Below are 26199 nucleotides of genomic sequence, written 5' to 3'. Positions count from 1 at the left end.
CTTTCTTGTTCTCTTTCCTGTGCAATTTCGTGGTGGCTGATTGGCTTCATGATTAGTCTAAAATAAATCGGGAGTTGATTCTTACTCTCTTCCCGCCCCTGGCCCTCTCTAGCTAGATCACTGACTGTGAAGTTTTTAGAAGAATATCAGTTTTGACTCTGACAGTCAAACTATATTGTCTGGTTAAGTTTCTTTACAAGAAATCGCATGTAAGCTCCAAGAAGTCCTAATGCCTTTTATGCCTAAGAAGGCCTAAAAGTACAGAGGAACATTTCTTTTTAGAGGGTCTTCTTAGAGTCGTTTCTTCTAGGTGACTGTTACGGAAGGACTGAACCTCCACAGTGTTAATTATGATCTTGGTTGTAGGTTTGTTGTTTTGTTTTGTGTTCTGTTTTGTTTTTTTTTAACTAGACTTAGCTGGTTTGCGTTTATGGAAAACTAATTTCTTCTTTTGCATCTCTTCCAGTAATAGTTATGCACGAGTGCGAGCTGTGGTGATGACCCGGGATGACTCAAGTGGTGGATGGTTACCACTTGGAGGGGGTGGACTAAGCTGTGTCACAGTCTTCAAAGTCATTCCCCAGGAAGAGAATAGCTGTGCTGATTTTCTTATCCATGGAGAACGACTCAGGGATAAAACGGTAACAATTTACATCTGTTTAATGTTCCTATGAAAACGACATAGAACCTAAGAATAGATGTTTGCTTGTAGACTAGAAAGTAAATTTATAGTCTCAGTCTAACGCTGTTGCTGAGCTTTTATCCATATCAATGATTATATACCTAAAGAGCCAGTTATTTGTTGTAAGAGTAATACCATGCATTTCTAGAATTAAGCGTATTGATCTTTTAGAAACTTTAAAACGTATTTTTTTTATTGCAGATTTCCATCCATTTGGGGAAACATTTTGCTATTCAGGTTTTTTTCCAATGGAGGGTTAAAGTTAAATCTTCTCGTTAACCTGTTTATACACCAATGATACTGTGTTTAATAGAGTGTTGGAAAATGAGATAACTTTTTAAAACACAAAATCTGAAGGAATTCCCCAGTAATGAGTCAGTTAGTTGTGGAATTTGGCTATGACAAAAAGTAGCCATTTTACATGAAAACAACTTTTGTATTGGAAGTAAGCATGAAGCTGACAGGTCCGCCCCCCCAAGAATTGATCTGGTTTGATGAACACGTAGACAGTATTCATTTATCAGCTACATTAAATAAAATACCAGTAATAAACTTGTCTTAAATAGCATCACAAAAGTCAGCCTCACAAAAGGAAAACTGGTGTGGGATCTCAGCCATTTCTACATGCAGACCTACGGAAGACGAAATTGGCTTGCTAAGGCTTGCTTGGTTACTTGTGTGCCAAATCGGTTTCTGAAGGCGGGGCGGGTCTTGTGGAAACAAAGAGAAGTGGGGAAAGTACAAAACCTCCATCTTAATGACTTTTATCAAGAACTTACTCTTTTCTGCCAATAATTCATGACTTCTGTGTAAGCTTAAAAGGTAGAATTGCTTCTTATTCCATACTGCTGATTCTTTCTCAAGCATACCAGTTTCTCCCTTGAGGCAGGACTGCTGAGTTTTCTGCCTTGACTGTGACTATTGTAGGAAGAGAGCATATAAATAGAAATTCTGCTGACTCAGTTGTTTCAGCGAGGCGTAGTGCTATTAGCAGAGTACCCTGTGTTCCCGCAGAGCTATGTGCACCTGCAGTTCCTTCCTCACTTTGCAGTAGTTCCCTTTAGAAATTTTTTTAGCCTTATTGAGGCTGTTTTTGAGGAGCTTAATTGCATTTAGAGATACTTGACAATTTTCTCTTAGTTCTTAATGCTTTCGACATTCACAGCTTGCCTTCAGAATCTGGGGGTAGTAAAATGCTCAGAAATGAAGGCTGGTTTAACGTTTCTCCCACATGTATATGAAAATGTCGCAGCCATCAGCATCCTGATCTGTTCGCGCTTTCTCTCTTGCTTCCCCTGGGCGAGCCTTGTTTCGTTTCCACTTCTGGTAGAAGGCTTTAAATGTCTCTGCTCCTCTTCCTGTCCAAAATTGAGCTTGTGTTAGTATGAATATGTTTTCCAAGCCTTTATTGTCCTGAACAGGTTTTGGTGTGGTTTTTTGTGTGTCCCCCATCCTGTGTCTGTCTGTCCACCCCTACTGCCCCCAAATGTGACCTAGTAGTCTGTCAGGGCAGATTTTGATCTTACTACAGTTTTAGGAAGTTGCTGTTGGAAGTCAGCCCCTCAAAAACACAGGATAAAAGATGAAAGAAATGCAGCTAGGAAGAATGTCTCTCCAGTGTGTATTGAATAAAGCTTAGGGAACTAACAAATACAGATTTAGGCTGTGGGGAAGAATACTGTAGAGCCAGTGATGCTTTGGTAACAGAGTAAAAGGAAGCTATGTATGCATGTATTTCCTCAGACTTCAAATGATGCACTTGTAAGCAACAGCTAATGTGTAATGAATTAACAACAAAGTTGCACAGTATGCAGCAAGACCCCTGTTGGCATAAAAGAAACAAGATCCTACACCAAGATATGTGAGGACATTGTTAGGTCATGACACTTTTTCAGAAGGACCGTAGCAGGGACTGGAAGAGAAATTCTGTTGGACAGGGATCCGGTCACTGATTCTAAAACTGTTCTGATCCTTATGCTTTCAATATAGTTAATGGTTTTACATTTATTCTTAGGATATTGCTGTGGATTCAATGTTCAAGCACAATTTTTAACCTTTTCTTTAATGAAGCCAAACAATTGGGTTTTTTAGTCCAAATAGATAGGTGACTATTATATTTCATAATACAAAGAAAAGACCAAGAAAAACAACCCAGGAAGTTGAAATGTAGTTGTCTGTTCCAACTGAAAGAGTGGAGAAGGCTGTGTTCTCAAAGAGGCAACCCTGAAAAGTACTGTTGAAGATTACTTCAGTGGCATAAAATGCTATTTTTTATTTTTGCTTTAAAAATAAAGTAAAAGTGGAAGTTGTTACGGGTTCATCGTGTTTGCTATCGAGTAGGGACCAAATAATTTTGATCATCTTCTGATTCTGAGTAACAGTTATGCTGAATCTGCTGTTTCTGTGCTCCCAACATCACTCTAATCTCATTTTAGAATGGCTTCGGTGTGTATCTGTATATCTGAATAATCTTTGAAGTTAGTCGTACGCTGTTTAGTTGGTTGCTCTGCCATTGTATTTGCAAAGAGGAAGTAGCAATATTGTTTTAAAAAAGCTTCCTAAACCATTTTGAACGTTTCAGTTATTCAGACTTTGAGCATATGTGTCTTCAGGAATGTTTAATCTATTGTAGCATCTAAAGTCATTACAGCTCGGTCCGCTGGACCACGATTTCCAGTTCACTCACTTTTTTGCAAGGTACACACAGCCATTTCTGAAAATACTTCTATAGATTGAAAAATAAAATAATCCTTACAAATGAAGTCTTTCCTCCCTGCCCCCACCCTCCCCCCAGTCACATTACACAGTTAAAATACCTTCATAACTAGATTATATTTTGGCTTCCTCTGCCCAGTAAGTCTTTTGTGAACTGGCTCAGCTTCCAGAAAAGGTGCAGAAATTCCCTTATCCTGGAAAACCTATAGCATGGAACTTGGAGCACTTTTCTGGGACACAGGGAATCATGGGTTTTGAAATATCTCAGGTTAGAGAGCAAATGGAATTCAGATCTATGACTTTTACCTAAGATATATGGGAATCATAATGCCAGTATTACTGTTCAATGTATGTGTCAATAGAAACGTGGAATTTATTCCAAAGCAACTTGAAATCCATAGCTGAGGTATTTGATGGAGGTATCTTCCAGATGCCTCTTAAATGGTTATACTCAAAAAGAATGAGAGATCTTTTATATCTTCTCTTACTGTTTCTTGTAAACTAGCTTTAGTTGCTGCTTCTCCAAGTTCTGCTTCTGACACTACATTGCAATTCCATTCCAATGTGCCAGATCTCTCTGCATATTTTATAGGGTATGCGGGCATTTAATTAGGACTATAGATCTCAGTCCGTAAGTCAGCTGTATAAATTAAATACTTTGGGACTGAACATCAAAATATTGAAGTTCCTTGTTGGGGGGGGTTCTCATCGTTTCTTTATATAACTGAGAATTAGGTTGCTATCAGCCCTTTCACAAACCAGCTTCAGGCTACGTGTAGAACTTCCAAAATTTTTGTGCAGTACCGAGTTATTTAAAACATTTCATAGGATTCCCAAAAAGCATCCTAGTTACCTGAGAAGAAAATCAAGTGGTGGCACCATTGAATTAATTTAGGAGAGGGAATGCTCCCTGCTAGTTTGCTCAGGTTGTTTAGATCTGTGTTGGAATGTAAGGGTACTTCGTGAAGACTTTGACATAATTACATGTTTCCTCCTTTATTATACTCACCTTCCTAGATCTGGCTTCAGCCAGTCTGCTTGGAACAAGTGCACTCCCTCCTAACCTGGTCAGGTCTGCTGCTCTCTTTTACTGTGTTTACAGTAGCTCTCTTCTATTTTAATAGCACTAGTATGAAACGTACATTAGGCTCAAGCTTACAGGTTTTTAGGCTTTGATGAATTTTACATTCTTGAATGAAAAGTCTAATAGACATCTCTGTTCTGTTTTATTTCTTCTCCAGTCCTTTGCCATGCATGTTTTTATTGAAGGAGGAAAAAAAAAGTGACTAGTATCTTTTGGATCGTGAGTGAGGAGTGACAAATCAAAGTTTAAAATCTTTCTTTTGAAGAACAGGTAATTGTGTAAAGGGAGAGATACAAAGCTGAAACTGAATATAAATACTGTTCTCTTCTAAAAATCTGCTGTTCAAAAACTTAATTTATCATTTACTTTTTAAATTGGCTTTAAAGTTTGAGAAAAGATTGATTCTGATGGGCCATAGTACAGTCCTTACATCATCTTACTTTTTGAATTGAAAAAAAAAAAAAAAAGCATGCACAGAATAATAATCATGTCACAGGGTCATGGTGGCACTGGAGCCACATGCTCTGTAGCATGTATATACTCAGGTCTTGCTGCTTGGTCCCAAGACTAGAGAAAAGCCTTCGATTCTGTTTAGCAGAAAAGGCATTCAAAAGTTTCATCAAAAATTATATGCTTACGTGTTTGTAGATTTTGGGCTGGGAATGAGAAATTGTGAAACTATAGCTACATGTAATGTTGTAAGCTGTTGAAAGTACAGCTAGAAATCAGTAAAATAGTATCCAGTATCTAGAAATGTTCAATTATGGGGTCTGTTATCAAAATAAAAATTTATATCAAATGCAATAAAGGTTTTTTCATATTTGTTTCTGAAAAAAACCCTAGATAATGATGCTAATATCTTAAATACTCATCTTACTTTGTTTAAAAATATTTAGTTTTGAAGTGTTGAAGTTTAAGATTACTGACTTTAGAGATTCATCTTGTCTACACAAGCCAAATAGTTTCTAATATCTTTAAAGAATGTAGCTTGTAGAGGTGAGAAAAGAAACATGTAGCAAGCAAGTATTTTTATGAGTAGCTATGAACTCATTAGCGTTGCACTTAATGACATCTGGATATTAAAAGGATTTTTTCATTAAATAGTAGTAAGTAGACATACAGCCCTATTTATGCTCAGAGAATTTAGATCTTGATTGTGTGGATCTGGAGCTCTTCTGTCTTGAGTCTGATAACTCTGCAACATTTCCCATTACGTGCTAAGGTGGCTGCTTCATATTGGCATCGAAATCTTGTATTAAGTTTCCAAATGAAGAAAACCTTCAGAACAGTAACCCATGTTTATTAAAAAGTGGAATTTTGTTAAGCCGTAGTCACTTAATTTACAATTTTGCAGGTTTTTGTTGTGCTTATCACTGGAGATCTTAGGGGAGGTCTACCTGAAAATATTTGGGAAGGCAGATTTTTGGTAACCACATGGGAGAGTATGATATCATCTCCACATATAATATGGAGAGTTCCGAACCATAGCAAAGTGCAGTAAAAAATAATTGGAGTTTTGGATGTTTGAAGACTCAAAAAAAAAAAAAAAATCTGTGTCACTAAAAGATTGGTTTCCATTTCCAGGCTTTGGAGATATGTGTATTAGGATACTTCCTCCCCAGCCCCAATGATAGTTTGCAGCTTCAGCATAAAGAAGCCTTTGACAGCATTATGTTTAACAGGGCAAAACCATGTCGTTGCTGCAAAGCATAGAAGTGTTTTGGGGAGGAAAAAAAATGCTTTAGGGGATGGCTGGTATGTTTTTTGTTTGGTTTGGATTTTTAGTATTCCTGGATGCGACAAAAACTATTGAAGTCTGGGTGTTTATAGATTTGTGTCCCACTGCTAATTCTGACCTACAGTTTTTTGAGTTTTCTCTCAGGTGGGGCAGGCATAAAGTCTCGCCTATATGGATTCGTATGTCTGATAACACATACAATTTTGATGCAACTAATTTTTCCCCATTCAATGCCCTTAACCACTTTTATCTACTGTGCTAACTAGTCTGTTTTCATACCGCTTTAGATCTGGTGTGATCCTGTCAAATTTGTTGTTTCCTTAAATCAAGCTGAAGACAATTACGGTGTTGGATAGGATGTCTGCTTGTTTTGTTAATGATTGCTTGTCTTGTAAAATGTTATGAGGGTTCGAGGTGGAGGGTGGGTGGTAGCAGTGTTCCTTTTTGGATTGGGGGGGGTTAGTTTGGAGGTTTTTCTGGTTTGGTTCAGGTTTCTTTGAAAATCACAGCTTCTACTCAGTAAAGTTTTAATCCAGTAGTTTCTCTCCAGTAGTTTATCTCCAGTGGTACTATCTTTTAAAAACATTTGTCGTCCAGGTATGAATTTTCAGTATAAAGTACTCTGGATTAACTCCTTTGGGAGCAGGTGTTCATTGAGATGCTGTAAAATCAGTCTTGCAGCACTTTTTGTTGGTATTTTGGGTAAAACTGCACACAAAATACAGTGTGAAAATAGTTGGTGTTTAATATAGTACAGATCCCCCAAAAGTGCTCACAGACCCAGAAAATGCAGTGATGTGAGAAATCTTGATTTTTAACTCTTCTTTTTAGGAGGAAGCAAATTTAAAATATCAAAAGGAACAAAGAACGATCATTTAATACACCTTAGAACTGCAGAATGATACTTTTCTTTTTTTGCTGCAGCACCTTTTCCTGCACATCTACAGCAAATAGTTAGATTCCTTCCTATGCTTTCTTGTAGGCAGTTGTACCTAGATATTGTTGACCATTTAGGGAATTCAGAGCGGCGTACCAAAAATTATTTTAATGCTGAAAGAGTTTACATGTGCAGAAAGAATGTTGTCCTTCTAAAGACAGAGCTAGAAGGCAGTAAAACTCAAGAGGAGATGATTAGTGGTGGGGTGTAGGGTAGGGGGAATAAATAATGAAGAGCAGGAGAAAAAATCCTATTTGCCTATGTAATAATCAAACAAGGAAAGGAGAGGAAGAACGCAAAGGATATGTAAGAATAATCTAAGTACAGACATAACATTTTTTCTAGATTTGGAGATTTTTTTCCTCAGTTGTGTTTATAATTAACCTCATTTTTCCACATGCTGTAAGAAATTTTGTATTTTTCTCTCAAAAAGCTGCATATGTAACAAAATCAAAAATTAAAATTCTGAAAATACATTAATGTTGAAATGATAGAATATTAAAATTCCTCGTTCACCTCTCAGTGTAGGTTTTCAGAATCTAGTAGTAGTACAGAGATACAGGTTGTCTTGCTGTGCATTTTATTATACCTAGTGCTACAGGACCAGATCCATGCACGTCCCTCTGTACTTTCTTGTTCACCTTGGATTTTTTTAATCAACAATCATTCACTGTAACAATGTTGCATAAAACAATTTTTGCAGGTAAATTAAATATGCAAATATATTTTTAAAACCAGCCAATTTAAGTGGGGAAATGATGCGTCTTTGCTTCATAACTGAATGTGCATGTATACCTGTAATGGTTTTGTAGCCAAAAAATTCTGTTAATTATTCCTAATTACTGTTTTCATTATAGTTGAACATGAGCCATAAATATATTTGAGTCTAGGTACAGGCAGTAATACGTTCAAAAATATTTTAGTTTTGATTAATTTCAGTTTTTAAAACAATTCTCCTGTGTTATTTTCTCTTGTCTAGTGGCCTTTCTGCGAGAAAACTAATATGGCCTGAAAGCAGCATAAAGTTAGTCCAGTGCTCAAAAATTTTATAGAATAAGTATAAAAATAAAATTCCCAGTGATACAGTAAAACTCGCTATCAGCACACTGATGTTTTTTGCGGGGTGTGGCCTATTTCATTTGCTGAACATCTAGCAAGTCTGTACTGACAGAAGTGCTTGCTGTGGGTATGAGGTAGATACTTTTGAGGCTGGGAAGATTCACTCGCTATACAGATAGTGTCCTTAACCCATACCACCTATCAGCAACTGTTAGTGAATAATTTGGACGTAATGGAAACAAAGTTAAAATTACATCCTTGTAACAGGACGACATTTAAATAGGGACTTTTATCTGCTCTTACGATGTATGTTTTCAGGTAATTTACAAAAACTACATTTAGTTCTCAAATTTGATATGTTAAAAAGTGATGTCTTTTCGTCCTGTCTTCTTTCTGGAAGGTGGTCTTGGAATGCACATTAAACAAGGACCTCGTTTACAACAAAGTTACTCCTACTTTTTACCACTGGAAGATTGATGACAAAAAGTTTGGCCTCACATTTCAGAGTCCTGCTGATGCAAGAGCATTTGACAGAGGTATTCGGAGAGCAGTAGAAGATATTTCTCAAGGTACATATTTCAGGTGAAGGGGTTGGCAGGGAGGGCGTGTTGAGTGTTTAGTAAATGAGATAAGTCAAAGTACTTTGCATAACATTAATGTTGACAGTATTTAAGGATGTGGATTGATCTATAGCATATTGAGATTTTAACAGTTTTTAAATAGTACTTCTGGCATTTCTAAAGTGCCATTCATCCAAGTGTCTTAAATTGTTTCACAAACACTAATGAGGTAATTCCCCAAAACATCCTTACGTCATAAAGCATTGCCTCTTTTTTTTTAGAGGTGAAGAAATGGAGGAAGCTAGAGTGTTACAGTGTCTTACTTGGATCTTCTTCTCAGAACCTTGTCACAGCTTCTGTGTTCTTAGAGAATAAGCTATGAAGCTCAATGATTTGAGACCCATTGAGTTCTCTTTTTATCTGCACATACTTTCAGTTAATAGTTTTACTTGTTTATTAACAGCTGACAGAATAGTTCTGAGGACAGGTTTATATGAAAAATTTACTCTAATAGTAACATGGCTAACTGATTCCAGAGCTTCACTGACCTCTTGGAAACTAGTGAGCAAACTGAAGATTATCAAGCCTCAATTCTGAGCTGAGAATATGATAAACGTATTGCTGGATGGAGAGAGGGAGGGAGGGAAGAGAACAGGTGTCTCTTGAATGGAAAGAACATCTCTTTCAGGCTTATAAAAAGTAACTCGAAGGGAGAAATTTAAACAAAATATTCTCTGCTGTGATGTGCTGTAAATTTAGGGATTTAATGTGTGCTATCATATTAGCAAAGGGAGAAACATGTTTTTGAAGGGAAATGCTTTTTGACATACTAGAAAGACTTCTTTTGAATTGTGCTGATATCATCCATATCCCTGCAAGAGAAATGATTAGAGAACGTATGAGTCCTTTTCTCTCTCAGGGTCTCACAGTTCCAATTTCTGCTGATTTATAGCAAAATATAGCACAGTGTGCATTCAGGCCAACCAAATGTATCTGCCTTTAATTTTCAAAATGCTACATTAACAAGATATACTCCCTTGCTTCTGACTTCTGATGACACTTTGAAAATGCTTTTACAAGAAGGGTGTGAACAACAGAGAGGAGTGTGGCTAGGCATACTCAGTATGTATACTACAGAATGTAGAAATAGAATCATAGAATCATTAAGATTGGAAAAGACCTCTAAGAGTCCAACTACAACCCAACACCACCATGCCCACTAAACCATGTCCCTAAGTGCCTCATCTACATGTCTTTTAAATATTTCCAGGGATGGTGACTCAACCACTTCCCTGGGCAGCCTGTTCCAAGGCCTGACCACTCTTTCAGTAAAGAAATTTTTCCTAATGTCCAATCTAAACCTCCCTTGGCGCAACTTGAGGCCATTTCCTCTCGCCCTGTCGCTTGTTACTTGGGAAAAGAGACCAACCCCCACCTCGCTACAACCTCCTTTCAGGTAGTTGTAGAGCGCGATGAGGTCTCCCCTCAGCCTCCTCTTCTCCAGGCTAAACAGTCCCAGTTCCCTCAGCCGCTCCTCATAAGACTTGTTCTCTAGACCCTTCACCAGCTTCGTTGCCCTTCTCAACAGTTGAATGAATGGTACTTATTAAAATCAACTTGAAATACAGTGATCTACTGGTTAAAAAAGTAAACAAGCATATTTATATTATCATAGCTGGATATTGAAGGATGGTGTGGACTACTGGAAGCAGTAAACTGTAAATAGAAAGAAAATAACCTTGTCTGTTTTGGTTTTTTTACTTTTTCTGTAGGTTATCCACCCTCCCAGAATGATGTTGAAGTGGCAGAAGACTGCTTTCAAGTGAGTATTTACATTTTTTCATTAATTGTGCAGTTACTTTTTGAAGAAATTCATTGAACAGTTTTTGTTTTCATTAGCAAGAATAAGCAAAATAAGAGCGATAGCAAAATTCAGTTTAATGAAATAAGTTCCAGAACAGTTATCTGGAAGACTTACAATATTGTGGGTCCTAAACTAAGTAGTCAATATTTAATCAATAGGCTGATTAGTCCTCCTGAGTTTAATTTTTAAGTTTAAAATGTCTGTTCTAGGTTATGTTTCCTCTTTGAACTCATGGGAACGTGAAATATTCTTCTGGGAAAAAAAAATAAAGCAGTCATGAATCTTCTTCTTTTACATGCACATCCTATTTGTTTTCCTAGATTCCACTCTGCAGTGCTAGACACTTCTAACATTGTATGGTTAAAGTTGAAAAGGTGCTGAGATAATGGTTAAAAGAATCTAGTCAAAAGAACGGTGGAAGTTCAGATAGTTTTTAAAAACACACTGAAGATAAAGCAGTCAAGATTGTTGAGATTCAAATTTTTATTGATCCTTATTTGCACCACTCAATTTCTATAGGTCATAATGGCATAAGAGGTAAAAACTTGCCTCCTACTATGCTTCAGAGTTATAATGCTTTACACAAATACCATATCAAGGACTGTAACACTGATGTGTAGCACTGCCTGGTAATATTCAAGAATCCATGTAATTAAAAAGCCATTATAAACAAATATTATGGATACATATATACAGTAAATAGGTGTAATATAACTGAGTAAAAACCTACTTGTGTCTATGTGTGCTTGTCATCTCTTCTTTCCTATTTACAGTTTCAGGGAAAGTCTTGGCTTTATTCACACATACGTTCAGTTTTCAGAGTGCAGATATTTAAATTAATATGAAGCTGATATAGAAACAAGTTGACTCGGGGGTCTTAGTGACTATTCAGAAAACTGATAGTATTCCTAAGTGGTTTCTTGAGGGGAAGAGTTTTGTCATTTATGCAATATTAAATTCTTTATCAGTGTAGACAGATGCAGCGTAGAACCTCTGCAACACAAAATCAAGAAAATTAGCAGCCTGCTTTGAAGATATGGGTAAGAATCAAATTATGATAGGAGACTGAGAGTCAAGTATTTAGAAGGGATACTGCAATGCAGTGGCAATGCAGAAGAGTCTCCTGATTTCTTTCCATTTTATGGTAGAAGAAATGTATCTCTTTGTGTAAGTGTTGGCTGTGCAACCACCTGTTCTTTATTTGCAGTGCTTTATTTTAAGCCACTCTAAAGCAAAATTGCTATAAATATTAGATATTTTGGATTTAAAATAGGAATGAGATTTTGTCAGGGTGGAGGAAATGTGTGCCAAAGTTAATGCAATCCTTAATCAGCTTTTAAAAGACTTGTTTAAATACACTTTGTTGCAAGGATTAATAATTGAGCAATGTCTACTGGCCTAAGAGATTAGAGGAAACTAATTACCTCTTGATTATGCTGCCTAGTTATTACGGTTCTATGTAAGGATGCCAAAATTGAAGCAAATATTTGTGATTCTTTATATTTACAAAATTTGTTATTGGGAAAGTGGAGAAAAGTGTATTAACATCATCCATTCTATATAGATGTAAATATGGATATATTTAGATATGTAAACTGATGATGTAGATTTACTTTATATATATTTAAAAAAATAAATACATATATTTTAAAAAATACTCTCTCTATATATAACTTACAATCCTGTTTGGTGCAAACTGCTGATAGAACTATCTGTTACGTTCCAGACATGAAAACATATTTCATGACTTCACCACAACACATGTTGCTTAATTGTGGATTCGTGCTGTGGATAGATTAGAGAATTATCTGTTTTCTAGAGGAAAAAAAACTAGTCACACTCATATTTTAAAAAATACTCTCTCTATATATAACTTACAATCCTGTTTGGTGCAAACTGCTGATAGAACTATCTGTTACGTTCCAGACATGAAAACATATTTCATGACTTCACCACAACACATGTTGCTTAATTGTGGATTCGTGCTGTGGATAGATTAGAGAATTATCTGTTTTCTAGAGGAAAAAAAACTAGTCACACTCTTACCATATCTCTGCATACCAAAGTAAAATAAATGATAATAGAATTGCCTATCGATAACAATACCAGAAGGGGGGGAAAAAAACCCCGAAATGCAGGGAGGGCTGAACCCACCCTGGTTTAACTATGCTTCATATTAATCAGGTTTATGTATCAATAATGAAGCTGTAATTGCAGGGTTATGAATGTCACTGTAGAAAGGCTCCAGCATTTTAGTTACAGGCACCAGGTCTAGTCATAAAGAGTATCTTGGAAATACCAAATAGTGTATGTTCTCCTCCAAATGATTAATTCCTTCCCCCTTCCAAGATTGATACTGTTGTAGGTGGAACTTGATACCCCAGGTTTTTTAACTTGAAAGACTGCTAAGACCATTGTGTTTCAAGATAACATATTATGTATTTAAAGAGTCATGTTGACTTGTCCCCCCTTCTTCCCACCCCACTACAGTTTAAAAGGCCTAATGATCGCTCCCCCCACCCGTTTATTCTAAAAGCTGTTTTCCCAAGTCTCTAATAGTATTTTTGAGTAAGTTCTGGAGTATATCTATGCAAGGCCATTTTAGAGTGTGGATAGAGTGTTAAAGATCAGGTTGACACTTGGATATGAGGGCAATGGGATGTTTATTGTTTCACCAGAACAATCTTCCAGAATTGTAATTTGTAACCTCTAAGGAATGAAGTACAAAAGATCAAGCAGTGGAGCTCCTCCATTTAATTAAAAATATTAAGTAGTCATAAGTTGTTTCTAAAATAGCAGAATATCAAAAAGAGAAAAGGGTTATTTCACACTTACTTTTCATAGCATGTTTGTTAATGCACTTAGATTTTTGTCTATACCCTGTAGTAACTATCATGTGTATTGGTATTTTTCAGTTTAATTTCTTTCTTCATTAGTTAGTATGGTAGGTAGAGTCTCCAGGATGTCATCAAGGTACATTTGAAAATACTAATTTTAATATGTCTTTGTTAGTTACATCATCTGCTGTCAAAGTGTTTTGCCTCTGCTGTTCTAGTTATCTCACACAGCGGGAATCCTATATTTAGTGCATATTTGAAGTATGAATATAGTATGTAGTTTGTACATAAATTTAATTAACAGTGTTTTTTTTTTAAAAAGAAGATAATTAGTGATGAAGAAAGCAAAACATGCTTCATAAGTTGTTTTACTCGTTGGTGATATTCGGTGCTACAGAGAGCAAATAAAATGATCTCAATAAGATCAAAACACTCAGCCTTCTGATCTAGTCAGTGGCACTGCTGTTAAACCTCAGTGCTTACTTGTAATAAGTATTATCACATTTTATAGATGTAGCAAGCAGAAATAGGGGTTGTCTGAAACTTGTATGTGCAACTTTTAAATGCAAATCCAAAAATTGAACTCTTATCCTGTGCTTTCTAGGCGAGCATTTTGCTCACTATATTGTATCTTGGGTCGCTAGATTTATTTTTTTTTTTACATTCTTTAAATTAAATCTCACAGAGAAAGCATCCTTCTTACTGAAGATCAAATTTATCATTTTAAGAAGACGTAGCTTCATTATAGCTTCTTCAGATGCTCTGTTGTTCATAAATAATGTTAAAATCTTAGTATTAAAAAAACCCCACCACTTAAGGGTGTTCATACTTCCTTGTAAAGGTTGCTTAAATGATTACAATTAGTATTAGTTGTTTAATGACCATATTATATGCAAATTGTTTATATCATTAAATAAGCCTTAGTCTTACTAGATTAATTTCAAATAGAAATACACAAATGAGTTAATGCAGAGCTATCTGACTTCCTGTAATGTTTGTAAATGGATCCTGGGAATGTATATATACTTATATGGTAATATACACTGGGAATTTGTTTTGGTAGGAGGTTTGGATTTTTTGGTATAAAACCAGGCATTTTGAATGCAGTACACAAGCAGCTTGTTTAAGTCAGTTTGCTTGTTTGTTCAAAAATTGGCTCAGATTCTTTTCCTGTACCAAATATAAACTTAGTGCTCTAAACCTCATCTAGCTTAAATGAAAAAAACTAAAAATCGGAAATTTTTTTTTTCTTAGAAGTAAATCTAACTAAATGAAATCTAGAGCTCATGCATTTAAAAGTATTTTTATGTGGGTTTTGGATACTGAAATGCTACGTCTTGCTTTTGAGAACTGAAAAATAGAGCAGTTGAGTCTTTTAATTTCTTTCAGGTTTTGTTGATTCAGCCAAACTGGTGTTATTTATAGGCTACCAACACATTTTAACAGTTTTGAAGTAATAAGAAATGGAGCAGATATGCTTTTGAGTATCTTCCTACTGGCAGAAGAAAACTGTAGACTGATAAATTATAAGCAGAAAAAAAAAAGTTTGCTTGTTCATTCAGAAATAGGTACATTGGGCTTTTTGTCAATATGAAGGGGAAAAGGCCTGCAACTTACATGCATCCTAAGTGGTTTTGGTGAAAGCAAGGAGGACGTAAATGGTTCATGTGCCTCTTTGTAAATACGCTATTTAGTGACCTCTTTGTAAATGCACTATTTAGTGACCATTCAATTTATTTTGTCTATAACAAAAGGTTCACAGAAGTTTTATTTTACAAAAATAACTTCACATTATGACTTGTAAGGAAATGTGAAATAATTTACCCTTGGCATTGTATTGTTTTTATGGAGAAGAAAATACTACGTGATAAAACATTAAATTAGCAATATTTAGTGCGCTTAATAAATTGGCTAGGTGTAGTTACTAGAACTAAAAGTAATACTAATTTATATTATCCATTTAAAATAAATCTAATAATATATTGTGCTAAAATTATTTGGGTTTATTAGGCTTTTTTGTAGAGTAGTATTCAAAAAATAGGAGGAAATTCTTTTTTTTTCCTCACTGGTATCCCTAGCAGCCTCTTTACATCTCCATCTCTCATTTCCTCAGAGTTACGCTTTGTATTTTAATTTATTGGTTCCTTCCTTGGAATCCCTAAAAACCTCTAGTATGCTTTATATATTCAGGTAGAACAGCCTTGGAAGAAAGAGGCATGTCAAATGCCTTATTTTTTACTTTTAAACTGTACAAAACATTCAGAGTAATCTAGGTAATACTTCAGTCTATGTCAGAAATACATACCTGATTATAATAGAGTTTCTTTGCCAAATATGAAAATAGTTGCTCCATCAGTCTTTGAAATAGCTAAAGCAGAAGGAAGTTACTCAAATGTTTTTGAAACCTGTATCATTTATTCACAATTTAAAAATTAAGGAAAAAACATTTAAACACTCCTTGTGTTGGTTAGTATCAAACAGCAGATTTTCAGGCCTCATGGGAAGTAAATACAAGAACTGGGATGCAACGGAAATGTGGTCTCTCATCCATCCTTCTGTGTAATCATTAAACTTACTTAGAGCAGAACATTTTTAACAATGTTTGCAGAACAATGTTGAATTCTCTCCCAGACTTAACTCTGGCAAACTGGGAGAAGTAAGGAGAGAAAATTTGAAGAAGAAGAGAAGCTCAGTCTGGTTTTCATTTTCTCTACAGCTGTCATCTGGCTTTGAATTCTGCTGGAGAGCTACAGCTGGAGTCATTTTATTGCTTTACCCAGCATCCTTTTGCCTGCGCGCACAGAAATGTTTTAGTAGGCTTGGAAAAAAATTCAGAGTATCTCTTAGCAACCATAGGACAGTAATTATTATACCAGCAGCTGGGAGAAAACCAGATTTCCGTTGTGCATTAAAAACTGGCGTAGGTTACTTTACAGATGATACTGAATAACCTATGCCAGTACTGTGCTTTGCGGGCTGTGGTTAAAGGATATTGAATGTGGGCGGTGTAATTGCTTCGGACAGTAGAAAAGGGGAATGTGCGCATCTGTGTTTGTGTATAATATTCTGTATATTTAATATACCAAGCTTAGTTCTTGTGGAAAACTTTACATGTTTGCTTTTTACTTAAATGCATTTTCAATACAATAGCATTTTTGTTTCTAGGGCCTCTCCCTTCAGGTTGTCAGTGTTTCCATTATAAATGTGGGGTTTCAGGTGTTTATGACCTTGTCATAAAACATCACATTGGAGCAGGAAGTGTTGTCCAAAGAAAGCCTTTTTGCTACTAATAAATGTGATTTGGCTGTATCTAAACTATCAGTTTAATTAAAAATACAGAGTTCAGGATATTCATCTGGCATCTCTGTAGTTCTGCATAGTGAATATTTGTGGGCTAAATAAGATCATAACTGACCTGATCGCTTTTCGTTTTTCATAAATACCAGAAGCTGGGCTGTGTCCGCTTACCTGTAGTGTCTAGGTTGGTAGGCTGAGCATTGTGCTTTCCGAACAGCTGTCTCATGAGTTCTTACCTTACAAAGGTCAGATGCCTTTCTCTGTCTCCTGCCACCCCCAAATTTGTCCTTGAAGTCAATCAGCTTGAATTGTGGTGTCTGTGTTGGCATTTTACAAAAGCATTCCTTGAAAATTGCTGCGTATAGGGCACAAAGGCTTGTTTAAAGATTAAGGTTTGTATTTTATACATCAGTGTCTGGCACTGCTAGTTAGCACTGTAATAGATGATCGGTGCCTGTATCCTTTATTAGATGGAGCCCTTGACTGCCAAGGGGAATGTGTCTGTCTGTCTGTGTGAGCATGGGCATGTGTACTTTTTGCTCTATAGTATAGGTAGTTTATTTCTGAAGAAAAAAAGTGTGAATCACCTGCAGGGACAGGAAATAATGCAGGCTGTTGCAAATCTCACCCAGGGATAAAGACTGGCTTGTGGGTACTATGTGTTTTTTCCCTGGGAAGGAAGGAGTAGTAGTTTTTGCAGCTCTCATCCTTCTCCCTAGACCACTCAAATCAGTAATAGCTGGGGGGTAAAGGGGTTAGGTAGTGCTTATCACGGTGGTTTCTGTAAAATAGCTTCTAGCTGCTAAGTGTGTTCCTAGCTTAAATAGTTTCTGCTTGTAAGCATTTATAAAATTGCTCAAACCAAAAATAGTTGTAGGCATTTCTTCCTCGTTCTGAATGCAGCTCTCCTGTGATTTGAACCAGTGTTTTGGAAGCTTTTTATGTCATTGGGCAATGTACCTGCAGGAGTACCTCCTGCTAGGAAGATGTTTGATATTGCACTAGTATTTGGTGCTTTTTGCTCTTAAGATAGGTATACATCCATGAAAGCTAACTCTTGCCAGTCATTTCAACGTTTCTTTTGTACTCCTTTCCCAACAGTGTTTGACCAGAAAATTTAATTTTGACAACGACAGAGTCAATTGCTTAGTGGTGGTGTCATGCTCAAGGATCTGCAAAAAGTACTTCTTTCTGGAGTTTTGCCTGTCTCCAAAATTTTTCAGTGGAACTTTAACCTGGTTGAGCTATTGTCTTTCATGGGGTGTATGCTCTCTAGTATTAATGAAAGCTGATCATTAATTAATTACTAATTTGAATGTTTTTCCACTCAGAGTGCTTCTGAACAATATGTAAATTCCTAGTGATGTGATGATTTTCTTTCTTCTAAAGATCAGCCACAGAACACCTACTTCCACTTTAACTAGATGTCTTAGAACTTGATACATTAGGCTTTTATGTACGTGAGGTGCCAATGTAATCCCAGAGTAAGTTCCTTAAGTATTTTGACAAACGAAAAGTAATGATTCAGTGTTAGCACTTAACCTGCCAAAACTTCAGGTTTGCCTCTGCCTCAGTAGTTTTCTGCAGTATTTTTATTGTTTCCCCCTTAATGTTTTCTTGATATATACAAATCCTTAAAATAAAGCTGAAACATTCTCATTGCTGGAAGTTGGATGATGCCAGAATTTTCTCAATGCTATCAGCCAGTGAACTTTACAGAATCTCTCAATACAAACAAAACATTGTACAGTACATTTTGGCAGTCCAATGGGATTTGTATCAATATGCTCTAGTGTATCCTAAGTATATCCCAGTCAGTTAAGCTTAAAGAATGAGAACTGTTTGGTTTTCTATTCTTTTCAGAAATCGGATCATCTCACAAGCCAATAGTTCCACCCAAACATACTTCCTCTTCCTTATTCTGAGTGGCACACGTCCTGCAGATATCTCATTATACGTTGCCACATGGTCTCATTTTTGTATCAATTGCCTGACATAACCTTAATTTCAAAAAGGCAGTTATTAGTTGTTTAATACACACTTGCTGTAGTTAGGTATTTTAATTGAGCCAGGATATGTTAAAACTGACTTTCTGTTCCTTTCCAGCTGATCTTGCTTTTAATTTGTTAAAAGGTCTGACTAGCTTTTGCCTTATTAGTCTCAGAAATGTTTTCCTCCAGTTGTATATTTGTAAATACTGGCAGCCTGGTGGGTAGTTAGAGAAAGCATAATCACAGAGACTGGGCTAATCTCTCCTTCCTTAAAGGAGTTCCTCAGTCTGATTTGGCAACTGAGTTATAAAGGCATGTATCTCTAATGCCCAAGTTATGTACGCTCTGCAGAGAAGGCACTCTTATTTTTGAAGGCTGACTGATAGTGAAGAAAATACTTGCCTACTTACAAGTACTTTAAAAATGTGTATTTAAAAATACTTGTGTTTATAGGTGCCTCTTAACACGTTACGTAGAATATTATTGCTTTTATGTATGAACTTGGTGGTTTTGGTGTAGTTTTTGTATAAATGCAAAATCATGTCAAGGGAGTTCTTATGTTTTCTAGACTACTCAAGAAAATACATCAGGTTCATTAATGAAAGATCACCTTTTCCAACACGAAACTGTAGTAACCAGTGAACCTTACAACAGTGCAAATTTAAGGCCTTCAGCATTTGAGGATTTCAACACCAGGAGAGCCTGTTTTCCTAGCCAACCTAACCAGGTAAGACTACAAACAAAAGAAGCGGTTCTTACTTTGCTTGCTGCATGTATATAGTGCATATATGCACACTATATAGTTTCTGACAAGAAAGCACTTTCATTCTAAGTCCCTGTTTGTAGCATTATGCTCTCAACTTCTTGAAATGATCAATATTAACTTTGCAGTTGGAATACTATAGCATTATTATGGCAGAGGTAAAGCTTTGTGAAGGTATTTACCTATGCTTGTAGTGCAGCAGACTACACGAATAAATCTTTCACTTTCTTTGAAGTCAGATTTCTGATTTACAGACTTCTGTATATGCAGCCTTGAAAAGCTGTGTAAATTTATGGCTAGATGTTAATTGGCCATGAGCTCAATCTCTGTTACATGTATGCTAATATTGTTGTGATTAGAAATATTGAAAAGTATCTTTAAAATTGATATCTTGGATGCATTACACAGTGGGGCACTTTTGCTAAATATTTTTAGTGAAACATTGTTTATGCTTTCTAGCTGCCTATTTGAACTAAAATATTCTATTTTGTTACAGAAAGGAAAACAGTATAAAAGTTATGCATGAAAAGTATTAAGCTATTGGTAAACAGATTCTTAAAAAAAACCACTAACATGAGGAAAGCTGATGTACAGACATTTTTTAAGAGGTCATATTTATAGAACATTAGATTGGAAAGGCAATGTTACAGCTTTTCCTTCAATAATATACATTTTGCTTTTTTCTAAGCCTCAAAGAACTGACAGTTTTTGTAGACTCTAGAAATAGACTTAATAGTGAGTTGGATAATAATTAATTAGAGGGTCTTATGCCTAGAAGCAAACACATAGGAAGCTCTTTAGAATAAGCTTAATAACAGAAGTCAAAGCAGAATGAAGTTCAAGTAGTTGTGAACACTTCATCAGAAAATATTTCTGCTCCCTGAAATAAAGCTTTTTAATACCCTCAGTCATTCTTGCACAAAAAGATAGGATTGTATTAAAGTCTTGTATCAGCTGCTTTCTAACTGCTTTATCGGGCAAAAGAAGCAAACTGTGTTACCTGGAGAACTAACTAAAGAGCTTGAAGTTACGAACTTCTGATTTTTAGTCATTGTTCTGCTTCAATTATCTCTTTGTATAAGTCATCTCATATTTTTGTTCCTTCTGTTCATCAAGAGGTACATATTTTTCCCTCTTCCCATTTACTTGCAAAGAGATTTTTAAAATTTCTTAGAATAGAATAGATGGGTGATTAAATTATTGCAGCTAGCACTTAACAGCCACAGTAACCAGTGATGTATGTGCTGCTAGTCTTAAGCTGTGGTATACTGGGTAGTGTCTGTCTCACAGAAATTAAATAGGAATTTCTTTGAAATGACAATGCTAGAATTCACTTCTTTTAGACTGAAGTTATGGGAGATTCCATGGAAATTTAAGTAGATATTCTTTAAAATATTTTTCTGATATTGTAGCACCACCTGCATCCGACACTCCATGCTTTTTGCGTGGTCCTGTGGTGTACACATTTAGAACGTAGGCAAGTCAACAAAATCTCACATTCAGTATGTGCGCACACTTTCTCTGCTGAACTCCATGCATGTGACCATGTGGCACAGCAGATCTTGAGTTAAATACCTATTTTGTTTCAATTTTGTATAAATAAGTTTGAACACTCAGTTACTGTGCTCGTAAGTTGAATAGCTCAAGAAGTACATGCTCAAACTAAAGTGATTAATGACAGTTCAGATCTTTATTATAATATAATATAATGTAATACTTTGACTGTTACTAAAAAATACCCAAGTCCCTCAGCTCTTCAGCTTCTGATACACTGATGTGTGTTTAACTTAAATTTAGTACTTTGTGATGATACATTCAGCTGCCCGTGTCCTCATATCATGGAGTTGAAAGCTGAGTAAAGTCAGGTGTATCTGTCTGAGGAGAGACAGTGAAGGCTAGAGTACCAAGCAAACGTCCATGCCTGGTTTAAAGGTGCGCCTCTTCAAGTAAGGTGTAATACTAGTGAGTTCAGTCGTGTCAAAAAACAATTTCTGCCTAATTTCCAGTTCGCTAATTATGTTCATAATGAGATTCTCTGTGGAATTTCAGTTTGCTGTAATATTCTTCCTCCCTTCCTGCTTCAGCTGTTATACAGAGATGGCACTTGTACTGAGTTATAATTTTGAGTGGCTAGAGGACTATGTGCATTATTCTCATTGAATTTTGCTGGTATTTGTACCTAACTTAATCTGGATTCTGTATTGTTCTTAAGGTTTCATGTACCTCATGCTTTCATATAGGTCCCATTAAACACCCAATATGTAAAAACTTTGTAAATAAAGCTTTTCCAACATTTCTCCTGTTCGCTTGTTTTTCAGCGTTTCGCACTTGCTTTCTTAAAAAATGACTTCTTAATATCAGTTTCATAAAGAACATAATGCTGCCTTGTTTGTAACATGTCAGACCTTAAGCATTTTAGTAGGTGTTTGGCTGGGGACTTGAAAAAAAGAAACGAGTTCTATGCATGTGGTGTGTTCTGCTCAAACAAACAAAAGGCCTTCAAAGACTGAGGAGAGGTCAGATTTTACAGTTGTTAGTATTTGTAGTGATCTTTAATGGTTATTAGCTGTCTGGGGAATGGGAGGTTGAGGGTGGGTTTTTTGGTTTGAGGTTTCGGTGGTTTTTTTTCTTTTAAACAATGGGTTTTATTTGATGTCTTAAATGCATGCGTAATACTATGTGTGGACAGTGGGGTAAGGATCCTTTATGCCTGTAACATATGGAATTGTAATGACATTTTTGATGCTTTTTCCCTTAAATAAATTTATGCTGTTAACTGTTCAAAAAAGCCAATTAGCCATAGCTAGTTATTGATGCTAAAACAATAGGCTCTTTCTCTTGTTTGAAAACAGAACAGAGTTGAGAAGCACTCTGCTTTTGTCAGCAAAGGGGAGGCCTAACTGCTTGCATGGGAGCCTGGGGAAGTATGGAAGAGCAGTGACGTTAGCTTAATAGGATATAACCTTTCTTCACCCTGTATCCTTGAGACCTTGTGGAAGTCCAACTACGTGGCTTGGAGCTAAGAAAAAAATTATTCTTGTTAGTATACTCCAGTTGAAACTCCCAGGGCAAAGCAGCTCTAATTACAGTTCTGTACTTAAAATATATCACACAAGGATTATCAAGCAGGGAAGTGATGGTTAGAGCAGGCTACAGATATTCTTACATAATCAGAAGCTGGCATATTTTAAGCAGCTATTCCTTCCTCTTTCCCAGCTGCCTTCCCTCTTCCCTCCTCCGCCTCCTACCCCAAAACCAGGGCATGCAGACTTCAGTGTAGTAGGAGCATAGACACGTGCAAAGTGAAATAGAAGTGTGTTAACTTAAAGCATCATCTTCAGTAGTGTGTTGTTACACACTGCAACAGATTAGGAACATGCAGTTCAACTGTTGTCCTAAATTATGGGATGGTGACACATTAATTCTCATTAATTTGATCAGTACTAATAAGGTAAACACTCTCAAAGCAACGATAACCGATGCCAAAGATGCATCCCCAAATAATTCACGATTCTGGAAGAATTTGTAAGGCTAATGCGTTAGGGAGTGATTTTTTTTTTTCAGTCTCTTCTGTCAGATGGTTTGCAGGCTGTGCACTTGACAGGAGAAGAAGGCGGAATTTGACTTGAAGTTCGCTTATATTCTGGCTCCGATTATAATAGCCCTACAGCATAGGAAAATAATTGCCTGTCTGTAAGGCAGGAATACTGGGACGTACTGAGACTTTTGCTTTTTTGCTGCACTATCTGCTATTTTTGGGAGCTCCTTCCATACACGTGCTAAATTTTTATCCTGTCATGATTTGCACCTTTTCTTGAAAGTCACTTGTAATGTGATTTCAGTAACATTTAGTGGCAGTCCACTATCTTACACTTATATCTAAGGTCTGCAGTATTTCAGTTCGGATGATTGAAATTTGCCATCTTCAACAACTTTTTCATGCCCCCATGCCCTTTCATCATAAGGCAGAATAAACAAGAACTCTATCTTATCTCTCTGCTGTTTGTTTTGTATGTGTTTAGCACGTTCCTTCTTACTTGCCTTTGGAGGTAAAAGGTCCTGAATTATGGTCAGTTCATTGTAAGTTGAGAATTTAAAAAGTACTGAGGTGTTTTCCTGCTGGTGTCCTAAACTAATCGATTTAAGTACTGTATATCAGCTAAGGGGAGATCCACTTAGAAGCCACTGTTATTGATTGATCATGCTACTGAGTATTATTCTTCATACGGCAAGAATAGTTTATCTAGAGTATAGCTTTGAGAATAAGTAACCAGTATTCAATGCTCTTGTTGCAAAAGTGGAGGGAGTTTGAAAACTTAGAGCAGGAATAAAGGAAAGCTTCTCCTAGATAACACGAGTAACTCAAAGTGAATTTATCAGGGAGTTAATCCTAAAGCAGTGGATCATCACTGACGTGAAATCAGCAAATTCATGTAAAGCGTAATTGATCTGTGGAATTAGTTGCTGCTGTCAGATGTTAAAACCTGAATTTTGAGAATAATTCAAACAACAGTATCCAGTTTTATGCGGATACCAAAATATCCAAAGCTCTTATGAGATACTAAAAAGTCAGGAAAGAATACTAAAGCTCATGGTCCTAATATCATGCAAAAGGCTCATTATTGTGGGGAAGTCTGTAAATTGTACTAGTAAGAAAATAAGCTGAAATTTTTATCTTCAAGCAGCAAGGAAAAAAAATCCTGTTTTTTAATTTTCTAATCTAAGTTTTACATTGTAGGTGGACAGAAATTTGGAACTTTACTGTAGTAAACTTATCTTGCTTTGCCATTTCAGGTCCCACTGAAGTCAATCAGACACGTTAGTTTTCAGGATGAAGATGAAATTGTCAGAATAAACCCTCGTGACATTTTGATACGTCGTTATGCAGACTACAGGCATCCTGACATGTGGAAGAACGACCTGGAGAGGGATGACGCAGACTCAAATATACCATTTTCTAAATCAGACAGTAAAAAATCTGACTATTTATACCCATGTGGGGATGGAACTAAGTTGAATTCCCTGAAAGACTCGAAGAGTTCTGTGGTATTTAAAACTCAGCCTTCCTCATCAAAATTTAAAAACTCAAAAAGAAGAAAAGAGGATGGTGAGCGTTCCCGCTGTATATACTGCCAGGAAAGGTTTAATCATGAAGATAATGGCAGAGGAAAATGTCAAGATGCGCCAGATCCTATTAAAAGATGTATCTACCAAGTTAGTTGCATGCTTTGCGCAGAGAGCATGCTGTATCACTGCATGTCAGACTCTGAAGGAGATTTCTCTGATCCTTGCTCGTGTGACACTAGTGATGACAAGTTCTGCTTACGCTGGTTAGCACTGGTGGCACTCTCGTTCATTGCTCCATGTATGTGCTGCTACCTCCCCTTGAGAGCATGCCATCACTGTGGTGAGGTATGTGGGTGCTGTGGAGGAAAGCATAAAGCTGCGGGATGAATCAGTCCTGTGCCAAACAGAGCTGAAAAATCTTTGTTTCCAGGAAGCATCTAACTTGGATTTGTGGAGCTTTTTGGCAAGCTGAAGGGAATCTTCTTTCATGTAAGAGATGCTTGATGGTGGAGGAGGCAACAAGACTTGTCAGACCTTGGCATTTTACAAGTGCTAGCCATGCCTAACTATTTCCTTTGAGTGCGTGGCATTTGTTGCAAGTTGTGAAGGAGATTTTGCAAAGGAAAGCCTATTCTTATTATTGGCTATAAAATGAGTATATAAACTATGATTATACTAAAAGGGATTAACTTTTGCCACTTTGTACATTCATGGTGTAGGTGAGGGGGCTCTTTTAAAAGGATTAAAACTTACCTGAGGGGAAATTTTAACTAAAAGTGCACTAGTGACAGTTGATTTAAGATTAAGAAAAGTTAATACTCGGCAAATGAGAAATGAAACTGATTTTAAGTGCAACTAAATCACTTATTAATAGTTTTTTGGAAGCGACTTTATGTATAAATAACAAATGTTTATATTTAACTAAATGTGTAAGGTACGAATTATTACATGTTAAACTTTCCTTCCCTCTGATATGGTAGGTATGGACCATATCTACTGTCACATTCCATGGTAGTATTTTAAATATTTAATTAGTTAATTTAGTCGCATTTTTATTCCAGATGGACAAATTGATATTTTCAGTCCTGTTTCCCTTCAGCTACAGTTTGTGTTGAGTTGTATCCATACATTCTGATAATCTAAAAATCTTTAAAATATTAATTATTCTAGTCTTGAGTGACCAATATTTTTTTGTTAAGCACAGATGTAATTGTCTAAAATGTTCTTGTTAGGACATAACATTTATTTTTATATATAAATGACTTTGATTTCAACATGATAGCAAAAAGGAAGTTGTTTCTGTTGCTCAACCAGCAAGTTGTTTTCTTTTGGGGTGTCCTCCAAAAATACTTTATTGCATATTCAAATGTTCATTAAGCAAAAGGTACATTAAGGCAGTTGTAACAAATGGTCATCAGTGTTCTTGTTTATCCTTCTGTTAAACTAGGATCCTGTTCAGCTGTTTATCAAGTACTATGATTAAAACAAAAGATTAATAACAAAAGTGAAATTGTTTTCATTATTTTGAACTGCAACTTTTTCTTATTTGAACGGGCAAGAACAAAAGTACTGTGTGTTTTGTTCAAAAACAACAACAAAGGACTT

At 36.1% G+C, this 26199-nt stretch overlaps 1 protein-coding gene across 2 annotated transcripts; it reads left to right on the top strand.

Moving 5' to 3' along the window:
- The first annotated feature begins 464 nt into the window (after nt 1–464).
- SPRED1 (sprouty-related, EVH1 domain containing 1) lies at nt 465–26098 on the top strand. Of its 2 annotated transcripts, XM_009586897.1 has the most exons (6): nt 467–543; nt 585–641; nt 8616–8784; nt 10548–10597; nt 19333–19491; nt 24322–26098. In XM_009586897.1, exons 1-6 carry the CDS (start codon nt 508–510, stop codon nt 24979–24981), a joined length of 1131 nt encoding a protein of 376 aa, XP_009585192.1. In that variant the 5' UTR covers nt 467–507; the 3' UTR covers nt 24982–26098. The 2 variants fall into 2 exon arrangements, with proteins under 2 accessions (XP_009585193.1, XP_009585192.1); XM_009586898.1 differs by having other exon boundaries at nt 465–641; nt 24322–26092.
- The last annotated feature ends 101 nt before the right edge of the window (nt 26099–26199 follow it).

Source organism: Fulmarus glacialis, unplaced genomic scaffold (assembly GCF_000690835.1).
Source record: "Fulmarus glacialis isolate BGI_N327 unplaced genomic scaffold, ASM69083v1 scaffold5051, whole genome shotgun sequence".
Classification (NCBI taxonomy): domain Eukaryota; kingdom Metazoa; phylum Chordata; class Aves; order Procellariiformes; family Procellariidae; genus Fulmarus; species Fulmarus glacialis.
This window is presented reverse-complemented; position numbering and strand designations above follow the sequence as displayed.